The sequence below is a fragment of the Toxotes jaculatrix genome, chromosome 21, assembly GCF_017976425.1.
Source record: "Toxotes jaculatrix isolate fToxJac2 chromosome 21, fToxJac2.pri, whole genome shotgun sequence".
In the NCBI taxonomy this organism is placed as follows: Eukaryota; Metazoa; Chordata; class Actinopteri; family Toxotidae; genus Toxotes; species Toxotes jaculatrix.
In genome coordinates this window covers 15,642,857-15,662,917 of record NC_054414.1, presented here as the reverse complement: position 1 = coordinate 15,662,917, position 20,061 = coordinate 15,642,857, and the positions used below count along the sequence as shown (strand labels likewise).

At 42.6% G+C, this 20,061-nt stretch overlaps 1 protein-coding gene across 1 annotated transcript; it reads right to left on the bottom strand.

The window, feature by feature from the left end:
- Positions 1-382: 382 nt before the first annotated feature.
- On the bottom strand, positions 383-18,928 carry LOC121201179 (CDP-diacylglycerol--glycerol-3-phosphate 3-phosphatidyltransferase, mitochondrial). The gene is made up of 11 exons (XM_041066877.1): positions 18,808-18,928; positions 14,379-14,589; positions 12,674-12,751; positions 9,493-9,592; positions 9,205-9,394; positions 7,656-7,834; positions 6,026-6,225; positions 5,113-5,404; positions 4,285-4,433; positions 4,037-4,167; positions 383-968 (listed from the first exon to the last, which is right to left on the bottom strand). The coding sequence occupies exons 1-10, from the start codon at positions 18,921-18,923 to the stop codon at positions 4,048-4,050; spliced, it is 1,635 nt and encodes a 544-aa protein (XP_040922811.1). The 5' UTR covers positions 18,924-18,928; the 3' UTR covers positions 383-968; positions 4,037-4,047.
- Between the last annotated feature and the right edge of the window lie 1,133 nt (positions 18,929-20,061).

Here is a 20,061-nt window from a genome sequence, read left to right as displayed (position 1 = left end):
CGATCTTTACTGTAAATGTGCGGTCATAAAACTATTGTGATCACTTTACATTTACTGTAGATAAAATCCAATAAGTGCTAGATTTAACAAAGCAGAGTATCAAATCTTTGTGATTGTAAGGCTGGAATCAGCTAATTCTGTCATTCCTGACTTTGAAGTGACTTTATGATTAATAATTATTTCCTGCTCTTCTTTTATCTGCATCTGATCATTTTACGTGTCTCAAGAACCGATCACGTCGCCATCAGATCTTAAACTTCAATAAGGAGATGGCGGCTTCAGCGTCGAGGCTGAGCAGATAACAGGCACACACTACAACTCCAGAGGAACAGGGACGGAAAAAAAATAAAATCACACATTTCAAGTTATTTTAAAAACTCACCACATCATCCTTTAATTTACACAGATAATAACACATAGACACTGTACAGTTAACTTTGATTACTGCTGTGGGCAGAGCTGTAAACACACTCTGAGAGCTCTTAAAAACTGTTATTAAGGCTCCTTGAGGAATCGCAATGCTTCACCACACCCGTCTGTTTACCATCACAGCCTTCATTACATCAGGGACACTCACTGATGAAGTCTCTATCACCTTCTTATACATGCAACGTGGGTCTGTAGAGATGTATGTACAGTAGTAGTAATACTGCAAAACCAGAAATCCAGTGTGAGGACACCAGGTGTTACTATAGAAACAGTCTAACGGAGTAACAGATGTGAAGGGTCTGTAGCTTAAATTTGAAAAAAAAAAAAGAGGATTTTCCTCCTGAATTCAGCACATACGTCTGCTCCTGTGAGTGTGTGCATACGACAGTCACTGATGAGGGTTGTAGCCGAGGTGAAGCTGAAGAAGCAGACTCCCAGCGTGTCGGTGATTCTCGACTGTATCATCTGCGTGAGCGGGACCGAGACCTCCACCGAGACCTTAGACCTCAGGACCAATGAAATCCGAAGCCATCTTCCCCCTGCACAACATGAAAACACAAAACAACGTGTACTGCGGTTAATTTTTTTTGATTACTTCTTATTTCAGGACTTAAAATCTTCCACACAGAATTGAGACGGTTTTGTATATAAACACAATTTCCCAGAATCCAAAGAGACGTCTTCAGATGTTTTGTTAACTAACAGCCCAAAACCCAAAGAGATTCAGCTCACAGCCAATTTTAGATTAATAAATAACAAACACACACTGAGGCTAAACCACGTTTTGCCACTAGAGGGCAGTCAGATCCATCACAACCACACGAGCCTGCTGAACCAGGATTCACGATGATGCTGCTGCTGGGACATCAGCTGTACGTGAACCCTGATGACCCTCAGGACAGAGCGTTCAACATGACTGTGAAAAGAGTTTGGAGAGGCTCCAACCTGTTGTCACTAGTTTCTAACAATAGATGGCCTGTGCTGCCGATAAGGACTTTTTATCCTTTTAACCGGCAAAGCTATTGTTGGAGGGCTGTGTTTTGTTTTTTCCTCTGTCAGGAAAAAAAAAAAGAGATAAGGGATAAAGTACACAGATCACAATACCAGACGGATACAAAACACGAATGAGAGTGAACAAGCTTCTCCACAAGCGCTCCTGACAGACAACAATGGGACAGTTAGTGGTTATCTGGAATAAATGTTACTGTGCTGATGTAGGAAAAACTGGCCCCAGAATATAATATCTCGCATTTCTTCTTCCTCTTTAAGCATTTTTATTTGTACTTTTCAATTTAAATAAATAAACAAATAAAAACATGTTCGTAAACCTTTGAAAACAGGTCATAAATATTGAGTTTCTTTTTTTTTTTCTTTTTTTAAATTTCCTAAAACAGTTGGAAGCTTTAGTTTATAGCAAAGTCATGGGATTTTATTGACAATAAGAAAAATATAGAAAATGCCTTTAAATGGCTCCAGGGTCAAACCTTCACATTACAAAAGTTTCTCCTCCAAATTATGTTTTTTAACAATTTTCCTCCAGAAAAACACTCCACACTCTTCTACCCTCATAATTGAATTATATAAAAACAAAAACAATTTGCGAGAATCAAATCAGCCTTAAAATAAAGAACAACTTTACTTTTACATTAAAATCTGGTTGTTTCTTTAGTCTTAGATTCTGAGAACTGCAGCATCTTGTGTAAATGGGAGAATCAGTTGGTGAAAACGGATCATATTTCACAGCAGCTTGTAATTCCAGGTCATACTGACACTACAGCGCCTTTTCTGCTGTTAACCAAATATTTTTAGAGGTCAACACGACTTTCAGGGCGAGATCAGTGAGGAGTCTCACGGGCAAACCGCTCTGAGTTTGCGTCATCCTGCCAGTAACAAGAGGGTTTCCACAAGTCTTTTCAACATTTTCCAACAATGGGTCTCAATGTGCTCCTTTGCTAATCACTGCCTGGGAGGCATTTTCACTTCTACTGCGCACCTATTTGTGAATAATACTCAAGCACTGAAAGGTGATCTATTCACGGCTGTTTCCTTCTGGCAACACATCACTCAAGCTTGTTTTTTTTTTTTTGTTTTTTTTTCTTTTGTCAGCTCTGTCCAGGTAACGATAAGACACCACCCATTTACCGTCATTATCCAGCCCATGACATTTCCTGTTCTCAGAAAAAAAAAAGAACAAAAAGAACAAAAAAAACAAAACAAAAACTGCTGAGAGGCTTTTCCTCAGTCTTCAGCTGAGAGATCTATAGATTTCCCTTTGCCTAAACCTTGAGTTTATAAAAATGTACGTATATTCGTCTCAGAGTGAGAAGTTTGTACATCTTTTATTGAATCCCTGCCGTTAACACCCCCCCCTCCACTTAACAGATACTTGATCTGTCTTCAACACGAGAGCAGAAGTTGCCTCTTGACTTCACCTCACCAAGTCCTGACAGGACTCACGGTAACACAGACCACACTGACAGATCATCGTCATAACACCGCGCTGACTCACTTCTTGACAGGAGTGAATCAGCCGACTCGCTGTCCCCCCCTCTCACTGTGGTGATTTGGGCTGCTGGGAAGACGAGGACGGGACCTGTGATTTGGGACTCACCACAATGACTGCAGACATTTCTAAGAAGCCACAGCCTGTTTTACTGTGTGTGTGTGTGTGTGTTTCTGTACAGTATGTTCGAGGCTGTATTTTGTCTACTAGGCAGAAATCGCAGACAAAATCTGAATCAAAACAATGGAAAAGCAGAAATTCACATCCTTTAAAGGAAAACCCTGCTTTGTTATAACGTGGGTCTTTCTTTTAAGGTTTGGCCTTTATTTTTGCTGCTTATGATAACTGAGATCAAGCTGAGCCCGGGGAGAAAATCGGTTATAAACAAGCTCACAGTTTAACCAGATTATCTAAACCTGCAATGTTTATGCACAGAGATTGTGAGGGCGTACCACTACGGTAAGTGCAGTGGGTCAAAGGTCAGTAAGTCGTTAAGTAAGTCGGTCTGTAAACAAACAGTATGACTGATCATTTTAAAGTCGGCCTTTATGTTACTAATGTTTGACTAACCTTAAGGTTTGTTTAAAGTGGCATTCACTGGTTTTTTTTTTTTTTGCCACTTGCCATAGCAGCAGAAACAAGCTGGAAGCACAACACTGACATTTTATCACTTTATAAATAATTTTGGTTTATGGCTTTCAGGGAATAACAGCTGCTAAATATTCCACTATGTTCACCACCTGGTCGCAAACTGTGTTATGTTTGCATCTGCTGGAAACGAGGTTGGTGAGAGACTGAACCGAAACAGCAGCGCTGGGGCCGTAAAAAAAAAAAACAAAACAATGAGCTGAAAGACTCTAAAAGGCTTCACAGAGCTGAGGGGGGCTGCAGAGTTGGGCGATAACTCTCGCTCAGTTTGCCACTGTGAGCAACTCTTACCACGTTACACACTTTGAATCCTGACTGATCATGTTTTTTCCACCAATGGAAAGAAATTAAGACCCAAGTTTTAATAAACCGGAATTGTCCTTAAAACAAAGATAATAAACAAAGTTTGTGAGTTTATTTCATGTGTAGTGAGTGTACATGTCCATGTGTCAGCACCTGACGGCATCTCAGAAGAAATTCTTGATGAGGGGAGTGACTAGTTTCACCCACAGTCTGACGTGGCGGTCCGGCCGCTCGAACGTGGAGCTGTCCACCTCAGTGGAGCGTCGGTACAACGTCTCCTGCTCCTGAGAGTTTAAAACACAGGTGTGTATTCAGTAAAGAATTACTCATTCATTCATCATCACCATCTCTCACTGTGGTTAGAGGAAAAAAAAGAAGAAGAAGAAGAAGAAAGGGCCGACCTCCTGCAGCTGGTTCTGCAGCTCCTCGTTCTCGGTTACTATAGCGATTTGGGCCTCCAGGTCACGATGAACCGAGCGGTAACCGAAATTAGGGGAACCAATTAGAGTGAGGCAAGGCCGATCCTGCCCCTGGAGGTAATACCACAGACCTGTAGGAGAGGAAAAGCGCAGTGAGCATGGGAGGAGGTAATGCTTCAGAGAGCCGTTTCCAGCAGGGATTTCTGTCGGCCCAAACCACAACTAAAAAGGAAGCACATGCAGAAATCCCCAGCGTCGATCCAAAACCCCAAAGTATGAGAGAGAGTGAGTGTACATCCTTGTCCTGAGGCTACGACAGAATGACTGTACAAGCCGTCTTCTCTCACGCTACATACCACTGTGACCACAAGAAGAGCAGCAGAGCAGGCTGAGGAACAGTGAGAGTAATGTTTCTTTTATTTTCACTGAGGCAAACACAACCTGGACCTGGCTTAGATGGTAATGTTTCATAATATATGTTGATGTGGGAGTTTGTGCCGAAATAATAAAAATAACAATCGAACAATCAAACAGAAAGTTAAAGTCGAACGGAAATTTGACTTTTTGAGTAAGAAAACATAAACTACAAAGATACTGTGCAAATATTTCTATTCTTAAAAAGAGGATTTTCCCTTTTCAGCAAATCCATGAAACGTTTAGTTCTGAATCAGCCCAATATTTGCTCTGAGTTTCATACAGATCTGGTGTTGGCTGCAGCTTCCACAAGCAATAAGAAGATGTCACTGTTTTCTAGCAATTAACAGAGAATATGATCATCAGCTGCAGTTCTAGAAGAAAAGCTGAGCACACCTTTGGCGTGGAAGGTCCACTGTGGTCTGTGGTACTCGTGCAGGTGCACCCTCTCCTGTTGGCCCAGCTGACACACGCGGTTGTAAAACTGTCGGGCGATGTGGATGTAAGCTGCAGGGATCGCTCCGGCGACGCCCTTGGCTCCAAAGAACCCGTTGACCTCGGGGGAGGCGGTGAGGATGCGGTAGCTGGCGCCGGCCCCGAGCACCAGCCGCATGTACGCCCGGGTCAGGTTGAAGTAACCCGATGTTAGAAACACAGTGGAGTCCGGCCCGGCATCCGTCAGCAAACGCTGGAGGTTCAGTGTGAGACAGAAGGTTAAGAAGGACGAGTTCCAGCCTAATTCCTAACATTGTGAAAACCAGAACTTGACTAACCTTAAGGTTTGTGTGGCATTCTTTTTTTGTTTTGTTTTTTTGCCACTTGCCACGCCAGCCAAAAAACACAAATTTGATCAAATGGGAAAACAAAATCCCAACGCAAATATCCCAAAACCAATGAGTGATGAGACCGATATGTACACTACTTTAAAAGAAACCTAAACAATTTACCAGCACAAGGGCTGTGTTTAAGAACCGCTGCATCATGGTCCATTAAATCACAGCGAGCAACTGTGTAATGTAAATAAATAATAGAAATAAACACGACATTCCTGCAACAAACCATCCATTTCCACAGTGTGAGCTGTGTTGAATTACAGTTCATTGCACTGGTGATCATGTTATTGTGCTCATTCCCAGAATATGTGACTAATAAACGCTGAATAAACCTTCAAATATTTATCCACGGTTTATTAGTCACGCTGTCGTTTATTAGTCACATGTTCAAAAAGCGATGTTTTATTGCTTGTTATTAGGGCAAACAAGCAAAGGTTCAGCTTCAGAGGTGCAAGAGGTTGAGTGTGGAGCTTCACCTGTGTGACCTGCTCGTCCACCTGGATGCCCAGAGGTTTCATCTGGACCAGGGGGAACACCCAGGTGTCCTCCTCCCCCTCGCTCATCCCCTCGTCCTCAGAGTCCTCCGACCGGTTCAGCAGCTGCTGCCTCACGTGAGCCGTGTTCACGACCTCCATGATCCGCTTCCTCGCCACCGCTGAGAAGTCCTGCCTGTTGCCTGGTTGCCGTGGAGATGCAAAACACGAACATAAACACAGACGGAGATAAGTGGGCGCAGAGAGAGACGGTCAGACTGATCTCGGTCAGACTGGTCACAGTGCTCTGAGCGAGTGTGTGTGGGGCTTGTGCTGCCACCACTGTGAGGACCAAATGGTGGTAGTCAGGACATTTTAGCAAGTCCCCAACTATTCAAAGGACAGGTAAGGACACTTACAGAGCTGAAGCACAGGGGAGTGAAAATTCAGCTAATAACAGATCAGTTTAACCATCAGTACACTGAAGAAATCAGAGCATTAACTGGTAATGTAGCATAAAGCAGAAGTGCTGTTCTGCTGGATGGTTGTCTGCAGTTCACCTTTTCTCACTTCTTCATGTAACGGTATCTGTCCGTACAGAGCCACTTTAGAGGAATCACTTCCTACTGGCGAAACAGCTGTATTTATTTATTTATTTTTTTAATTTTTCACTGTGAGCACCACTGAATTAGAGTGGAGGCATAAATCTCAGACCACATTCCACTTAGCCTGGTTTCATACCTCTGAATCAGTGCCCACATCTCTGGTTTGTTCAGCTATGCAACAAGGAATAGCAAGTAACAAAGTGCAGGCAGACATGGATGAGATCGATGAAGCTTTTTCTAGGTTTTTTTTTTTTTCCCCCTTTTTGCACTTTAGACAGTAGAGACAGACCGAAAACATGGGACGAGAGAGAGAAGGATGGTATGCAATAACATGCACTTCTCCACTCGGGCACTTGGACGCCTCAAGAACTTTGCCTTAACTTTGCCTCCATCTCATCTGTTAGTTTTGTATGTCAGGACATCTGATTGGTTTTTATTCATGAGAAATCTGTCATCCTTATAAATTCAGTTTCATCAGAATCTCACCAGTGTGTGTATGCTTCTGAATTAACTGTGTGTGTGAGTGTGTGTGTGTGCTTCCACTACATATCATCTTCCAGCAACACCGTGACATCACAACTCTATTCCTGTTGTTCGTTACCACGGCGCTCCAGTCCTGCAGACATGATGTCATTCATCCCTCAACTAACATCCTGGCAGTCTGCACTCGAGTTACGGACACACTGTACGTGTGTGTGTGTGTGTGCAAAGAAAATCCTGACAATTTCACATCCGGCTGCATGGCTAGCCAACCGCAAGAGCTCTCTACATCTTTCTAACTGCACACACACACACACACACACAGACACACACACACACACACACACACACACACACACAACCAAGTCCGACCATCATTTATTTGCCTGTCTAAGCTTTCAAGCTCCATTAGCGAAATCCATCGGCTCTTCTTGCTAAAAACTGGGCCGATGTCACTCTAACCGAGCATGAAGTGTCAAAACATGTTGTGGGGTAAACATGTGTCCAGGTACACACACACACACACACAATGGTGTTTTGTTTCTCACCTTTGTACGGGTGCACCATGCCCTCCAGCATGGTGACCGAGTCATCGGGCTGAAGCTGCAGGGAAACGTCTCCCACAGCCTCCACCAGCTCGGAGAAGAAGTCGGCGACCTCCCTGCAGTTCTCCAGCAGCACGTAGCGGTCCTGTCTGTTGGTGAAGTACGAGTCGCTCAGGTTGGCCCTGAAAAAGGAGAGAGGGGGACAGATTTTTAAGAGACCGGGGATCAGAGAAAGTATTTTGGGGAAGGGAGGAAAAAGAGGAATGGAGGAATGTTTCATAGTAAACACAGCGTTTGCTTTAAAGTTCGGTCAAATGAACATTTCTCTCCAAAACCAGGACCATTTTACAAAGTGATCTGACTGGTTAAAATGAAAGTGTGGTGCAGTTTAAATGCACAGCGAATGTTTTGAATGTTTTGTCATTAGTAAATTCTTCATGGATCAATGAGAAGAAAATGCCATTAAAGGTCAGGATTTTTTTTTTTTCTTTTGCTCCTTTGTGACCTTGGCTTCCTGTCAGCCAAACAGCAGCAGAAAGTGGAGATGTTGTGGTAACACATCTTATTTTGTATAAACGCTGGTATTGTTGAACTAAAGGGTGAAAGTATCCATGTTAAACCGATGCCTCCTCAGAAGCTGTGGCTAATTTGAGCTTTTGACTTAGCTTTCTAATACTGACCTAAACATAAGTATGTACGAGTTGTCTTATATTCAAGGTCCATTTGTAGTGTGTTTTAGTCAGTTATAAAAGTCTTTTGTTTGCTGAGTTTAAACTGCAGGAGTTTCTGAAGGGCTCGTGCGTTCTTGCCATGGAGGAAATACATTCCTAACAAACGAAAATGAATCAAAAGCATCTCCTCCCAACGTCTTTACTGCAGGAACAGACCGTGGACTGAATCATCTGTCAAGGTGCCAAGAATTGTGGCTGTCACAGATGATAAGCGCCAAAAGACAAGTCTGAGAAGCTGCCAGAAAAAATTATTTTCATCACCTCCACAAACCTGACAGGAGAGAGTGTGACCGTGTGACTGACAGACACGTAACACTAACTGTTGAGTTTGTTACGCTCTGATGGTATAATTTCATGTTTCATTTTACAAGGGTGAGGACGCCCTTCTCCTCTCCTAGAGAAGCTTTCCAAACAGGAAAGGAGTGTGAAAGTGTGCTGTATGGTCAGAAACACCCAGAAACAGGCGTCGGACAGTGGGATATATGTTTACTCCTCCCTCTTGTCTGATGCACGTTAAATTGTTTACTTTCCCCACAAGCCGTCGACTCAGGTCAGCGTAAGCAGCATGTGCCATTTTGTGTGCTGAAGTGAAATGAAGTGGAAACCACGTTCATCAGGCACAAACCGCCACCGTGCCCACTGGGTTTGGAGCACGTCCGCCGTTCTCCATTTCCTCTGCATACGTTGAAATGTGCACACATGCACTTTGATTATGCAAATGTAGCATGGACCAGACAGGGGTGAGGAGGCGGGAGAACATGAGGACTGAACAAACAAACATCAACAACCAGACCAAACTTTCTACCTAGAAATCAACGTACCCACTGATGATGATGCTGTCGTCAAACAGGTAGACTTTGATGTGCTGGACTCCGATGGTCTCGTTGAAGCGCTGAGGGACCAGCAGCCGCAGCAGCCCCCTCAGGTCTGGAGTGTGGTACAGAGAGACCCGCATCTGAGAGGTGAAGCGTTGCAACAACGGCAGCAGCATGGTCCTCGAGTTAACCTGCCCTGCATGTTAAACATAACCGCAAGACAATCACGGATGATGAGCGTGGTGCTCTCTGCTGACCGGCTGCAAAAAAGATCTCATGGAACGTGCCAACAACCTCGTGACCCGCGGGTGTAGTCCAGCAGTATGGAGACCTTTAGGTCAGGAGAGCAACCTCTGTCCTGGGAGCGTTGTAGAGCTTCCTCCATACAGTCCACCTGAGTAAAAACAAAGAAAGCAGTGGACAAACGTCAACATGATTAACAGAGCACTGAACTGTCAAATAAAAAATTAGATGCTGCAAAACCAGACATATTTTATACCATAATTTTTCACTCCACAAAGCCAACCCATGTCATTTATCAGAATTTCACAGCTCCCTCTGGAGCCACAAAAGGCTTTATTCTATTTTCACATATTCAGTAAAACTCCCCAAGACCTGTAAACAGACTTTGATGTGTTAAATTGGTGGAGTTCCCCATTTAACAGAAAACAAACTGCTGCATTGTGGGAAAGTTTCTCAAAGAGACAATTAGATTACAGCTTCCATGTGACAGATAAGCTTCGCGTGAGTGTTCGACCATCCACTGCACAAAGTGGTCTTAGGCAGAACTAATTTATAGGGCTGAAACAACGAGTCCATTACTCAACTGAGAGAAAATTAATCTGCAACTACATCAGTTTATCATTTCAGTCATTTTTTTCCAAGCTAAAAAAAGCCCAACTTTTGCGTGCGTTACCTTTTTGAACATAAGGGTTTGCTGCCTTTCTTTTTAAATCACTGGAAATAAATATTTTTAGGATCTGAACTAATAATCAGGCAAAACAAGAAATCTGAAGATGTCAAACTGGGCTCTGGGAACTTATGATGTGCATGTATTTTCTGTTAATTAAATATATAAATAATATTACTGCATTAATGGGTAATGAAAAGTCATTAGCTGAAGGTCTGCTGAAGTTCTCTGAATTTTGGGTGGATTAAGACTCTAATCAAACTTAAGAACTTCAAGCTGCTCAGCTCCGTTAACTCAAGTGGAAAATAGTCAACATCGTTTTACTTGGAACATCCAGCGACAGAAAGATATCCTGTGGTCTCTAATCATGTTTTCACATCTCATTCTACGACATCGTTCAGCAAACCACAAACTGAGGTTTGTACACAGATGACATTGATTGTCAGGTTCCAGCAGGTGCCATTACTCGTTAGTGTGAGAAATCAGCTCTAAGGTTATTAGTATTCATTTTTGTATAATTCATCAATTTGTGAACCAGTGAACTAAGTGGAAAATTAGCAGATGGAGCAGTTCTGGTTTCAGGTAAAGCCACACACGGTGGAGCAGCACAGCGCTGATGTTAGGATTGTGGTATTTGTGATTGTTCCATGACTGAGCTGCTAAACAAAGGAATAGATCCACGATTACCGATAACTTGGCAGCGGACAACATTTACAACACTGGCCACCTTTTATTATCTGTTTACTGAGCGTGGGAAAGCCACGACTAACTTCTGCTCACAAAGAGGAAACTGTTTCTCTTCAGAGGGCACGGCTGGTAGCGAGGGTAGAGTCTCTATTTGTGCAAACTTGACGTTTCTTCTCCTCCTGATATTTTTATTCAGCTAAATCGTGCATCTGGTGCCCAAACGCATTCATTACGCATCACCCCAGAGTGCCTGTTTACATGCCAGTAAAACATTTCTTCCTTCCAGTAGAGAGCTCTTTGGGGATGTGTGCACCACCAGCACTTCCAGCTCTGGAGGTTTCCTCCGGAGCAAATCTGAAAATGAGTGGGAGCTCTGAGGAAAAACTGTTTATCTCTTAAAGCAGAGAGGCAGCGTTTAGTCATTATACCATGTAAGATTTGCCTCAACTGTTCCCAGTAAGTGCAGATAGAAAATAATTGTGCTGTTGTGTCTAACTGAATCTTAAGCAGCAGGAGTCTCAAACCTCTGGCCCGGGGACAAGATATGACCCGCAACATGTTTTTCCTGAGTAATTTAGAGTAATCATATGAGTTTACAGCAAGGCTGTAAAATCAGAGCATAAAAACTGGTTATTTTTTTTACATCTCACATTAAGCACATAACTGTGAAAGGAGTCAGCATAAACACCAAGGGCACTTTCTTTTACTGTGGGACACCGAACACCAAAATGTCTCCTTCTAAACCTAAAAGAAAGAGGACAGAATTTCAACAGAGGTGGACAGCTGGTTATTTTTTATTTTTCGTGGAGTTGTGTGTCTGAGTCCTGTTTCATTTGAGAAAGCTGCAGTACAATCTAGAGCTAAACCAAGGCGCCTGATTGGTCCCAAATGCATGCTGCAGCAGGACAGCGAGCCCAGACATACACCCATAAAGAGTGGGTGATTTGGAGGTACCAAAGAGAACTGGAGCTGAATTCAGCGTCGCTGAAGCTAGCAGCCTACTAAAACCTGAAATCTAAAGTTTGAAACCCACATTATTAACATCCATGCTTACGAGCTTGTCGCCGTAAAGCACTCTGAATTGCCTTTGCATATGGCTCGCTCAAGATAAACATGACATTACATTTTCAGATTATTCTCATTGTCCGCACCTGCACTTAAGCAAACAAACGCTGCACAGGTGTGACCGCCCAGTGTGAGTCCAGTCTCCTTTGTGTTGAGCCTGGGAGTCAGGCTTTGGGTTGAAATCACACCTGCAGTTCGCATTCTTCAGTCTAAACCACAAACCAGGCTCACATTTTTCTACTGAATGGAGCTGAGTTCACTGCGTCCAATTACATGCAAACCTGCGCATGAAAATAGAAGTCATATGGACTCGCTGCACCTTACTGACTCACATTTCTAGTAATCCATCATCCTGTGAGGTTGCAGAGTTTGGCAGCAATTGCAGCCGATTCAGATGCTTTTAACTGTAATTAAGCATGTTTGACTTTTTCAGTAATTCGCCCGCTCTGCTGCCGCTCGTACCAGTTAGAAAAAAAAACAAAAAAAACATGAAAAACAGCTGAAAACGAGCATCAGTCCAGACTGTGGTTTACTCTGGGTTAATGTTGTTATGCTAGGCTTTCCAAGCATGAAGAACAGCAGGCTATCACATGCCAACACTGGTCTCCTTATACCCATAAACCCTTGCATTTTGAGGTCACTCCTTGTAGCTGGTCTGGAGTACATTTTCATTTTCTGAACAAACCACACTGCGGCTCTCCTGGTAGAGGCCTCTGACTCACATTTTCTGCCATCTCTGACCAGTTACTTGGCACGTGTCTGTGTTTAGATGGCACTGTTGTCACACACACACACACACACCACTCTTCTCACCAGCTCCTGCTCCAGCTGACCCGTTCCCAGATACAACGAGGCCATCACCACTCGCCTCTTTGCCGTCTTGATTCGCACCTGAAGAGAAAGGAGAAGGAAAAACAAAAGCCAACGACAGAGACTGAGAGTGCTGTACAAGTGTATGCGGGTGTTTGGAGTACGGTCACAAAGGTTTGATGCTATGGAATGATAAACTATAAACAGAAAGTACACTTCCTTCCAGTAACAGCACAAAACATGAGCAAAGCAAGCAGACTTTTAGGGCCACCAGGGGACCCCCAAACTGGCAAATAACAAACCACTGTTTTCAGGTTCCAAAAAAAAAAAAACCAGTCTGAAAACATACTGGGATCTAGTCATGCAGATGGTTTTTGTCTCATTTGTAGAGGTGGATTTAAATGTTTTATGGCAGTTTTGACTGAAATATTATTTAAAAAATTTAAAAAGTAAGAAATTTAAGAAATTTAAACATGTCTTGAAGAAGCATTAGACGTCTAGTTTTTCACTTTAAACCAAAAAAACCTAAGCTCCTACTACATTTGTAAAATGTGCTTAATCCTGTTCGTTATTCAGCTTTAACACCTGTCCTAAGGAGGAACATAACCACAGAAATTCCTTTTCAGTCTGCTTGAGGCGATGCAGTTGTTTTGGTCAACTCCACATACCCAGGTGTCATCATGATATACAACCACCAACCACCCTGATGATAATTAATGCCTAAAAAGGAAAGACTGAGTGTGTGTGTGTGACACAAGTGATCTCTAAATATAACAATACACTACCATTCAGATGTAACCTTTCCAGCTTTCACAGTTATGGGGAAGTGTTGATAAAACAAATGACATGCTTTTGTCAAGCACACCCTTTCACACGCGGCGTGCTTTTAACATCACATTATGATTCACTTGAGCATAAAACGTGTTTTACTGTATGTAGTATAGTACAGTACACACTATATATAGCGACACATATACATCAGGGGTCAAGGAGGTCATAAACTCAAACACCTGGAGAGAAATTCTTCGGAAATTAGCCCCATTTCTTGTATGTACTAACCCTAACTCTTTGTGTCTTAGCTAAACAGCGGTTTTGTGCGAGGAAAGCTCCGGCCTCTTTGGCACAACAGCAGCACAAAACCGCGGCAAATTCCTGTTTTGTTGTTCACGGAGTGGCTGAATAGGCAAAAGTCCGAAGAATAACGAAAGGATGTGTGTGGTGGTGACACACAGCAGGTGTAGGACTACGTTAAAAAAAAAATTAAATGTGAATTTACACAACTATTTACTCAATCACAAAGGTTTTCTCTTAAGATTGTTTAAACTGTTAAAAATAATTTCTGGGTGTTCATTTCTCCCAGCGGATGACACACTCCGCAAGAATTTGTTGTAACAGATATGTAGAGGAGACAAGTCACTTTAGAGTTGAATAATTACTGTAACTCTCGTCAGCTGCAGTGTGAAACTCTCTCAACTCATGTGTTTGAGAGTAAACAATCAAAGTCTGCTGGGAAAATAACACTTCCTCAATTACATCGAACACTCTCTCCAACTGGTTCTTGTGCATCTGCTGTGATGCCTGACGATACGGAAGCGAGAACAATAAACACTGGCAGACATCAGCCTTGAGATATCTAACTCTAGCTCTGCCTTTATATTTTTTTATCCTTCCTTTACACCAGAGCCAAACAGTTTATTTTGACACCGACCTTCATGGCCTGGTAGAACTGGTCGGGCGATGTGAGAATGTGGATGTGGGTGCCCGGCACCCGGAAGGCGGGTACGTGCTCCGCCATCCATCGGAAGTGGGTGCAGAGGCCGTCTGTGCCCTGAGCTCCGGCTGACCCGGTGGGCCTGGAGACGCGACACGGGGCCGGGTCGGTTTCAGCCAGCAGGGGAGCCAGCAGCAGCACGGAGGAGCTGGAGGAAACGTGGAAGTAGAAATTGTTCAGATGAAAATTAGCAGTAAGGCAGATAAGAAGGTGTCAGAATATACAAACAGACTTTATTCCCTCCCCAACAGATGTTTTTACTATTTCTGACTTCCACAGAAACCCTGATGGATGTGTGGGTTGACTGAACATCCACCAGAATAATGAATTTATGAGAAATTGCAGGGTTCTACAGTGGAAAACAACACATCGCTTTGGCTGTGTCTCATTTCCTACTCGCCTGGGGAGACCGTGTCAGACAAAACGGGTCAGCTGTGCCACAGGAAAACAAGATTTTCTCAGGTATTGTGTTTTTGAGCTGTCTTGCACATGCCAGCCAACTCGAGCGTCACATGTCAGAGCTTCCCATAAACACACGAACACACACTGGGACAGTTCACTCAGCTGGCGGTGCATAAGGAACACCTTAGCTAAAACTTATGCAGTCTAATACAACAGTCCAGAAATAAATAAATTCCACCTCATGATTCACTGTATCACTATATATCACTGTATATCACTGTAAACTGAATGTATTTGGGATTTGGACTGTTGGTTGGACAAAGAAAGACATTCAAGGATGTCACCTGGGACTCTGGACGTCTGGAGGTGCAGAAATAGTGTCTCGTTTTACTTTGTCTCGTTTTACTTTGTCAGTGTCCTAAAATTCACCCCGCCACCACAGCCCCCTTTTTCCTTTTTGTCTGAGACGTAAAATAACACACGTTGGTCTGACAATGCAGTCGCATTAAATAAAGACAGGGTGGAGTGTTAACCTCAGACGTGACTGTAACCTTCACGAGCTGATTGTCAGAAGTCATTCTTCTGCCTTCCTTTGTGTTCATTAGGAACACATTTCATCACGAACACACACGTACGTTCACACGGCCTATGTTTGGGTTTGGATTTGACCCACAAAGGCCCTTTACAATAAGTGGGAGGAAACAAAAAACAAACAAAAAAAAAAGCACAGCTCAGTGCTTTTTTTTTTCCAAAGCCACTGTGCTGAGTTAGATCTTCTGCAGCAGACACAGAGAGGGGATTTCCCTGTTATTTGTGATTTGAGTCCAGTCATAAACACGCACTTTACTCGCGGAGCCATAAAACAACTGTAGCATCAAAGAGAACTTCCTCGTATCCATATGGCTTATCCGGAAATCTGTCTTTTACGGCGGTGCAAATTACAAACGTTATCTAAAGAATTACATTGAGCTTATGCAAGGTGATGCACTCCGCTGACCCTCGAGCCTTTACAATTTTCTGTAAGCAATAAAAGGTAGTGTGACAGGAGATAAGGAACACACTTTGAAACTATGTGTTCACTGGTGCAGCTTTTCATTTCAGGACTGAGACGTGCAATATAAAATATAAACGCTATTACCTCAGGCTACACCGAAATCTCATAAAAGCTTCCATAAATGATGCCGTTTAAATAAAAACCTTTTATTTCAGCAGTGGTGCGAATTACGAGGACATCGATTTGATGACGGTAACTGAGATGGAGTAAACTTCCTCAGATTTAATGAGGTTAGAGGTTAAGTTAATAAACCAAGGCTTTAGTTGGTGACTGCAGTGAATAGAGGGGCTGTTTACTTTGGTATGTGAGTACGCCACATCCCTCCTGACACGGAGCATGTGATAGGAGAAAAGGCTCTGTCTTCTTCTTTAATTCCTCAGAATTCAAAAATCCCCGGCTGCGAACCTGCATGATCACATTGCATCCTTGGCAAACTCGAAAAGCCGACTTGTCTTACAGCTTATGAAGCGTGGATACATACTCATATTGTAATGCTACAGACATATTTAAATATGGTGATTTAATAAAATGTCTGTTTGTGAGTGAAAAACATGTACACTGCATGACCAAAAGTATGTGGACACCTGAAAATGACACCCATATGTGATTGTTGAACATCTCATACTAAAACCATTTGCATTAATATGCTGCTACAACAGCCTCAGCTCATCTCAGAAGGCTTTCTACCTGACTTTTAATGCAGGGATTTTCTCCCATTCATCCTCAGGAGCATCAGCAATGTCTTTGCTTCCTGCTCAGTTTATAAGGGCTGGAATGTGTCCACCTGTCTGCATGTTTGTGTAGTTGTCAGTAACCCGTTAAATTCTGCAGCAGATCTGGATGTTTTACTGTGAATTTTAACTAGATATAATAATGAAATCATTAAAGATACAGTGACGAACTGCATCCGTCAGTAATAGCAGACAGCAAGATATCAGAAGAATCTGAAAGTTATCTTCTGTCTTTTATAGGGCTGAACGATTTATCGTTTTCTGATCGAAACTGCGATTTCAGACAACGCGATCATGTGATCGCCAAGGCTGCGGTTTTTTTTTTTTTTCGGTGCTCCTAACTGACCCAGGATCTGCTGTGTTAACTATTTTACATATACATGCCGTCTCCTTAACCTGCCCAGCTCACCAATCAGAAGCGGCATGCTGGTCGTGCACAGGTCAGGCTAACGCAATCAGTGCAACCTGCTCCACCTGCTCCTTAATTTGCGAAACTGCTTCAGCTGGAGCAGAAGCGGAGCTACGGCATTTAATCCCCAAGAAAAACAGCACGTCGGTCATTTAGGAGCATTTTGGCTTTGGGGCTGCAGACGTGCACCAGAAACAGGCACTGTGCAAAACCTGTCGCGCTAAAGTTGCAGCATCCAGCGGAAATACAACCGATTTATACCCGCACACGCGAAAAATGATGCTCAGGCCCGTAGCAGCAAAGTAACTACAGCTACAGCATCTTTTGGCAGCGTAGCTCCGTATGATAAGAGCAGCCGAAGGCACCGGGAGATAACGCTGGACAGAAGATACGTGATTCCCTCCCGGCCAGGGTTGCCATCCCACAGCTGTACGCGGAGTGTAAAGAAAAAGTGGTAACAGAGCTGAACAATGTGGAGTGTTATGCAACAACTACTGATATGTGGTTAAGCAGAACGACCGAGCCGTATCTTAGTTTGACTGTGCATTTCGTAAATGACAACTTTGAGTTGAGCAAACTTATCCCAGAATATTGCCCTGGGATATTTAACTTGTTTAACTTAACACGGTTTAGGATTTTTTTTTTGCACTATAAGTTAAGCCAGTCAAAGATGGCTCTTTTAACATTAGAGTAATGGCATTTTATGGTATGATGTAGTTTTCTGTCACGTTTGTAAATGTTACTGTACATTGTGAATATTGCACTGAAGCTTGAGTTGAAAAAAATAAAAATAAAATCGTGAATTAAATCGAAATCGCAATTAGATATTTTCCTATAATCATTCAGCCCTAATCGTTGATCACCCAAACTATTTTTTTTTTTTTTTTTTTTAGATTCTAAGTTGGATATACCTCTGCAATGAACTGTTAATAAATAGTTCAATTGTTACATTTAAATTGTAATTTGTGTTGGGCCTTTGTTTATTTAGAATATATGTATACTTTGGAAAGACTTTCTTGTGTCACTTTTACAGGGTCACCTGACTTATTTCTCTAAGAGGAACGCATGCGTCTCTCTTCTGCTCTGTCCTGTCCTAGACTTTGAGTTGAGCTCCGCCTTTTTTTGATTGTATGCATGAACTTGGGAGCTCAATTTATTAAAAAAAAAAACGGGGGCGGGGGGTGCAGAGGGATCATTAATGATCATTAATGTCTCAGCTTCTCCTGATATGACAAGGCCAACAACAACCATCAGCTCCATGTAGGATAAAGGTGTTTAACAGGTTATCTAACCAGTGATACCACCTGTTCAATTAACCTCTGCCAGGAAAACCTGTAAACTCTGATAGGAGGCAGCAGTAAAATAATAAGGTGCCGCACAGGTGTCGGGTTTCAGCTTTGGTAAAATGACAGCCGCTGTTACAACACTGTTATAACAAGGGGAACATCTTGTACAACCTTTGAGTGAGTTCCCCTGAAGGTGAGCTGCAGTTTGCTAAACTCGCAGTCTCAGGAGGTGCATTACTTTGATAACTTGCATCAAATTTTGCTGTAAAAGCCTCAGATTCATTCGAATAAACTAGAAGCCGCTGACTTAAAAACCGCTAAAATGTCAAGGACTGGAGTGTTGTTGATTTCGAGGCAAGACACGAACATGAAAAGACGAGCGTCCGATAATGGACGCATTAGCCTCTGCAGGCTGCAGATCTGACAGCAAAACGCGGGTGAGACACTCGTGTCTGTGTCTCCGTGCATGCACCGTGTTTCTTACCCTCCTCTTCTGTCCCGAGCACGGAAAAGTCGGTCCGATATACGTGTAAAAACCCCGGCGATGGCCGGTGAGTACACGGAGTGCACCAGCCTCCTCCAGGACATGGGAGCCGCCATTGGTGCAACACTGAGACTTTGAATGAACTTTATCGACACCACACAGTGTTCACAGACAGTAGTAATCGTTGTAGCGCTGCAGCCTAATAAAGTACAAATTTATGGGACTTGTACTTTGAGTGCTCCCATTTTATCAAACTGGTACTGCTCCAATGGTTTTATTTGTATTTATAAATCCCAGTATTTGCTGCTTTTCCTTTTAAATATTTAAGAATTTAAATTTCGTTTGACTTTTTTTTTTTTTGAGGTTCTGACTATTTCTTGAACGCAACGAGCACTGTTGCATACACCAACAGAAAAACCCTGCGTATACATTAATGCATTGGTAATAATAATAATAATAATAATAATGTAATTACATAGTGTACAAAGGGACCATGTTTATGCATTAAGTATTTTTGATACCTTAAGTACATTTTCCTGTATGTATACTTGTATACATTTACTTGAGTAATATTTATATATATATAATTATCTGTCAACAAATAAGTGTTGACAGATAAGGTTAAGATTAGTGGTTTTCTTTATTTCATATTTTGGGGGATGGTTTGGATACCTTTAAATGACCTCTAGTGGTCAACCTGTGAACTACCTTATAACTTCAGTTTTCCAGTAAAGTCATCTTAGTTAAATTTACCCCAAAAGAAACAGCATGTGCACACAGCTTAGAGTCAGCCCTGCCCGTTCTCCACCTTTATATACTCATGGCTTCCAAATAACTTTATGGTAACACTTGTCTGATCTTTGCCCTGTGTGTTACCTGACTAAGGCGTGACCTCAGCTTTCACCACAGGTTTTCAGTCATGCAGCACAAAGCATGCAGTATATATATTCAGGTGTTTACTCCGGCCAACCTGTGATTTTCTGGTTGGAATGAGACTCTCTGTTCTCCTTAGCATGTGAGGACCTAAAACCTGCTACGCCCGCTTGTAATGACACTACTGCTTGACTGGTAATAGTGGTTAGCAGAATGATATGAAAATTAATTAGTACTACTAATGTTGTCATCATAGTTTTTATGTTGTTTTTTTAGTTTCACAGTTATTTAATTGCTCCCTAGACAAAGAAAATAACCGCAACAGCCCTGTTATCTTTGTTTGCTATCATGTGGTCCTCCTCTTTGTTAGTGCCAGAATCT

Bases quoted from the DNA above. Each gene is read 5' to 3' on its own strand.
- LOC121201179 (XM_041066877.1), bottom strand. From the start codon at position 18,923: ATGGCGGCTCCCATGTCCTGGAGGAGGCTGGTGCACTCCGTGTACTCA. The intron at 14,590-18,807 runs GTAAGAAACACG...CGTTTCCTCCAG, and splicing joins GCTCGGGACAGAAGAGGAGG to CTCCTCCGTGCTGCTGCTGG. The intron at 6,226-7,655 runs GTGAGAAACAAA...CACGGCAACCAG, and splicing joins CATGGTGCACCCGTACAAAG to GCAACAGGCAGGACTTCTCA.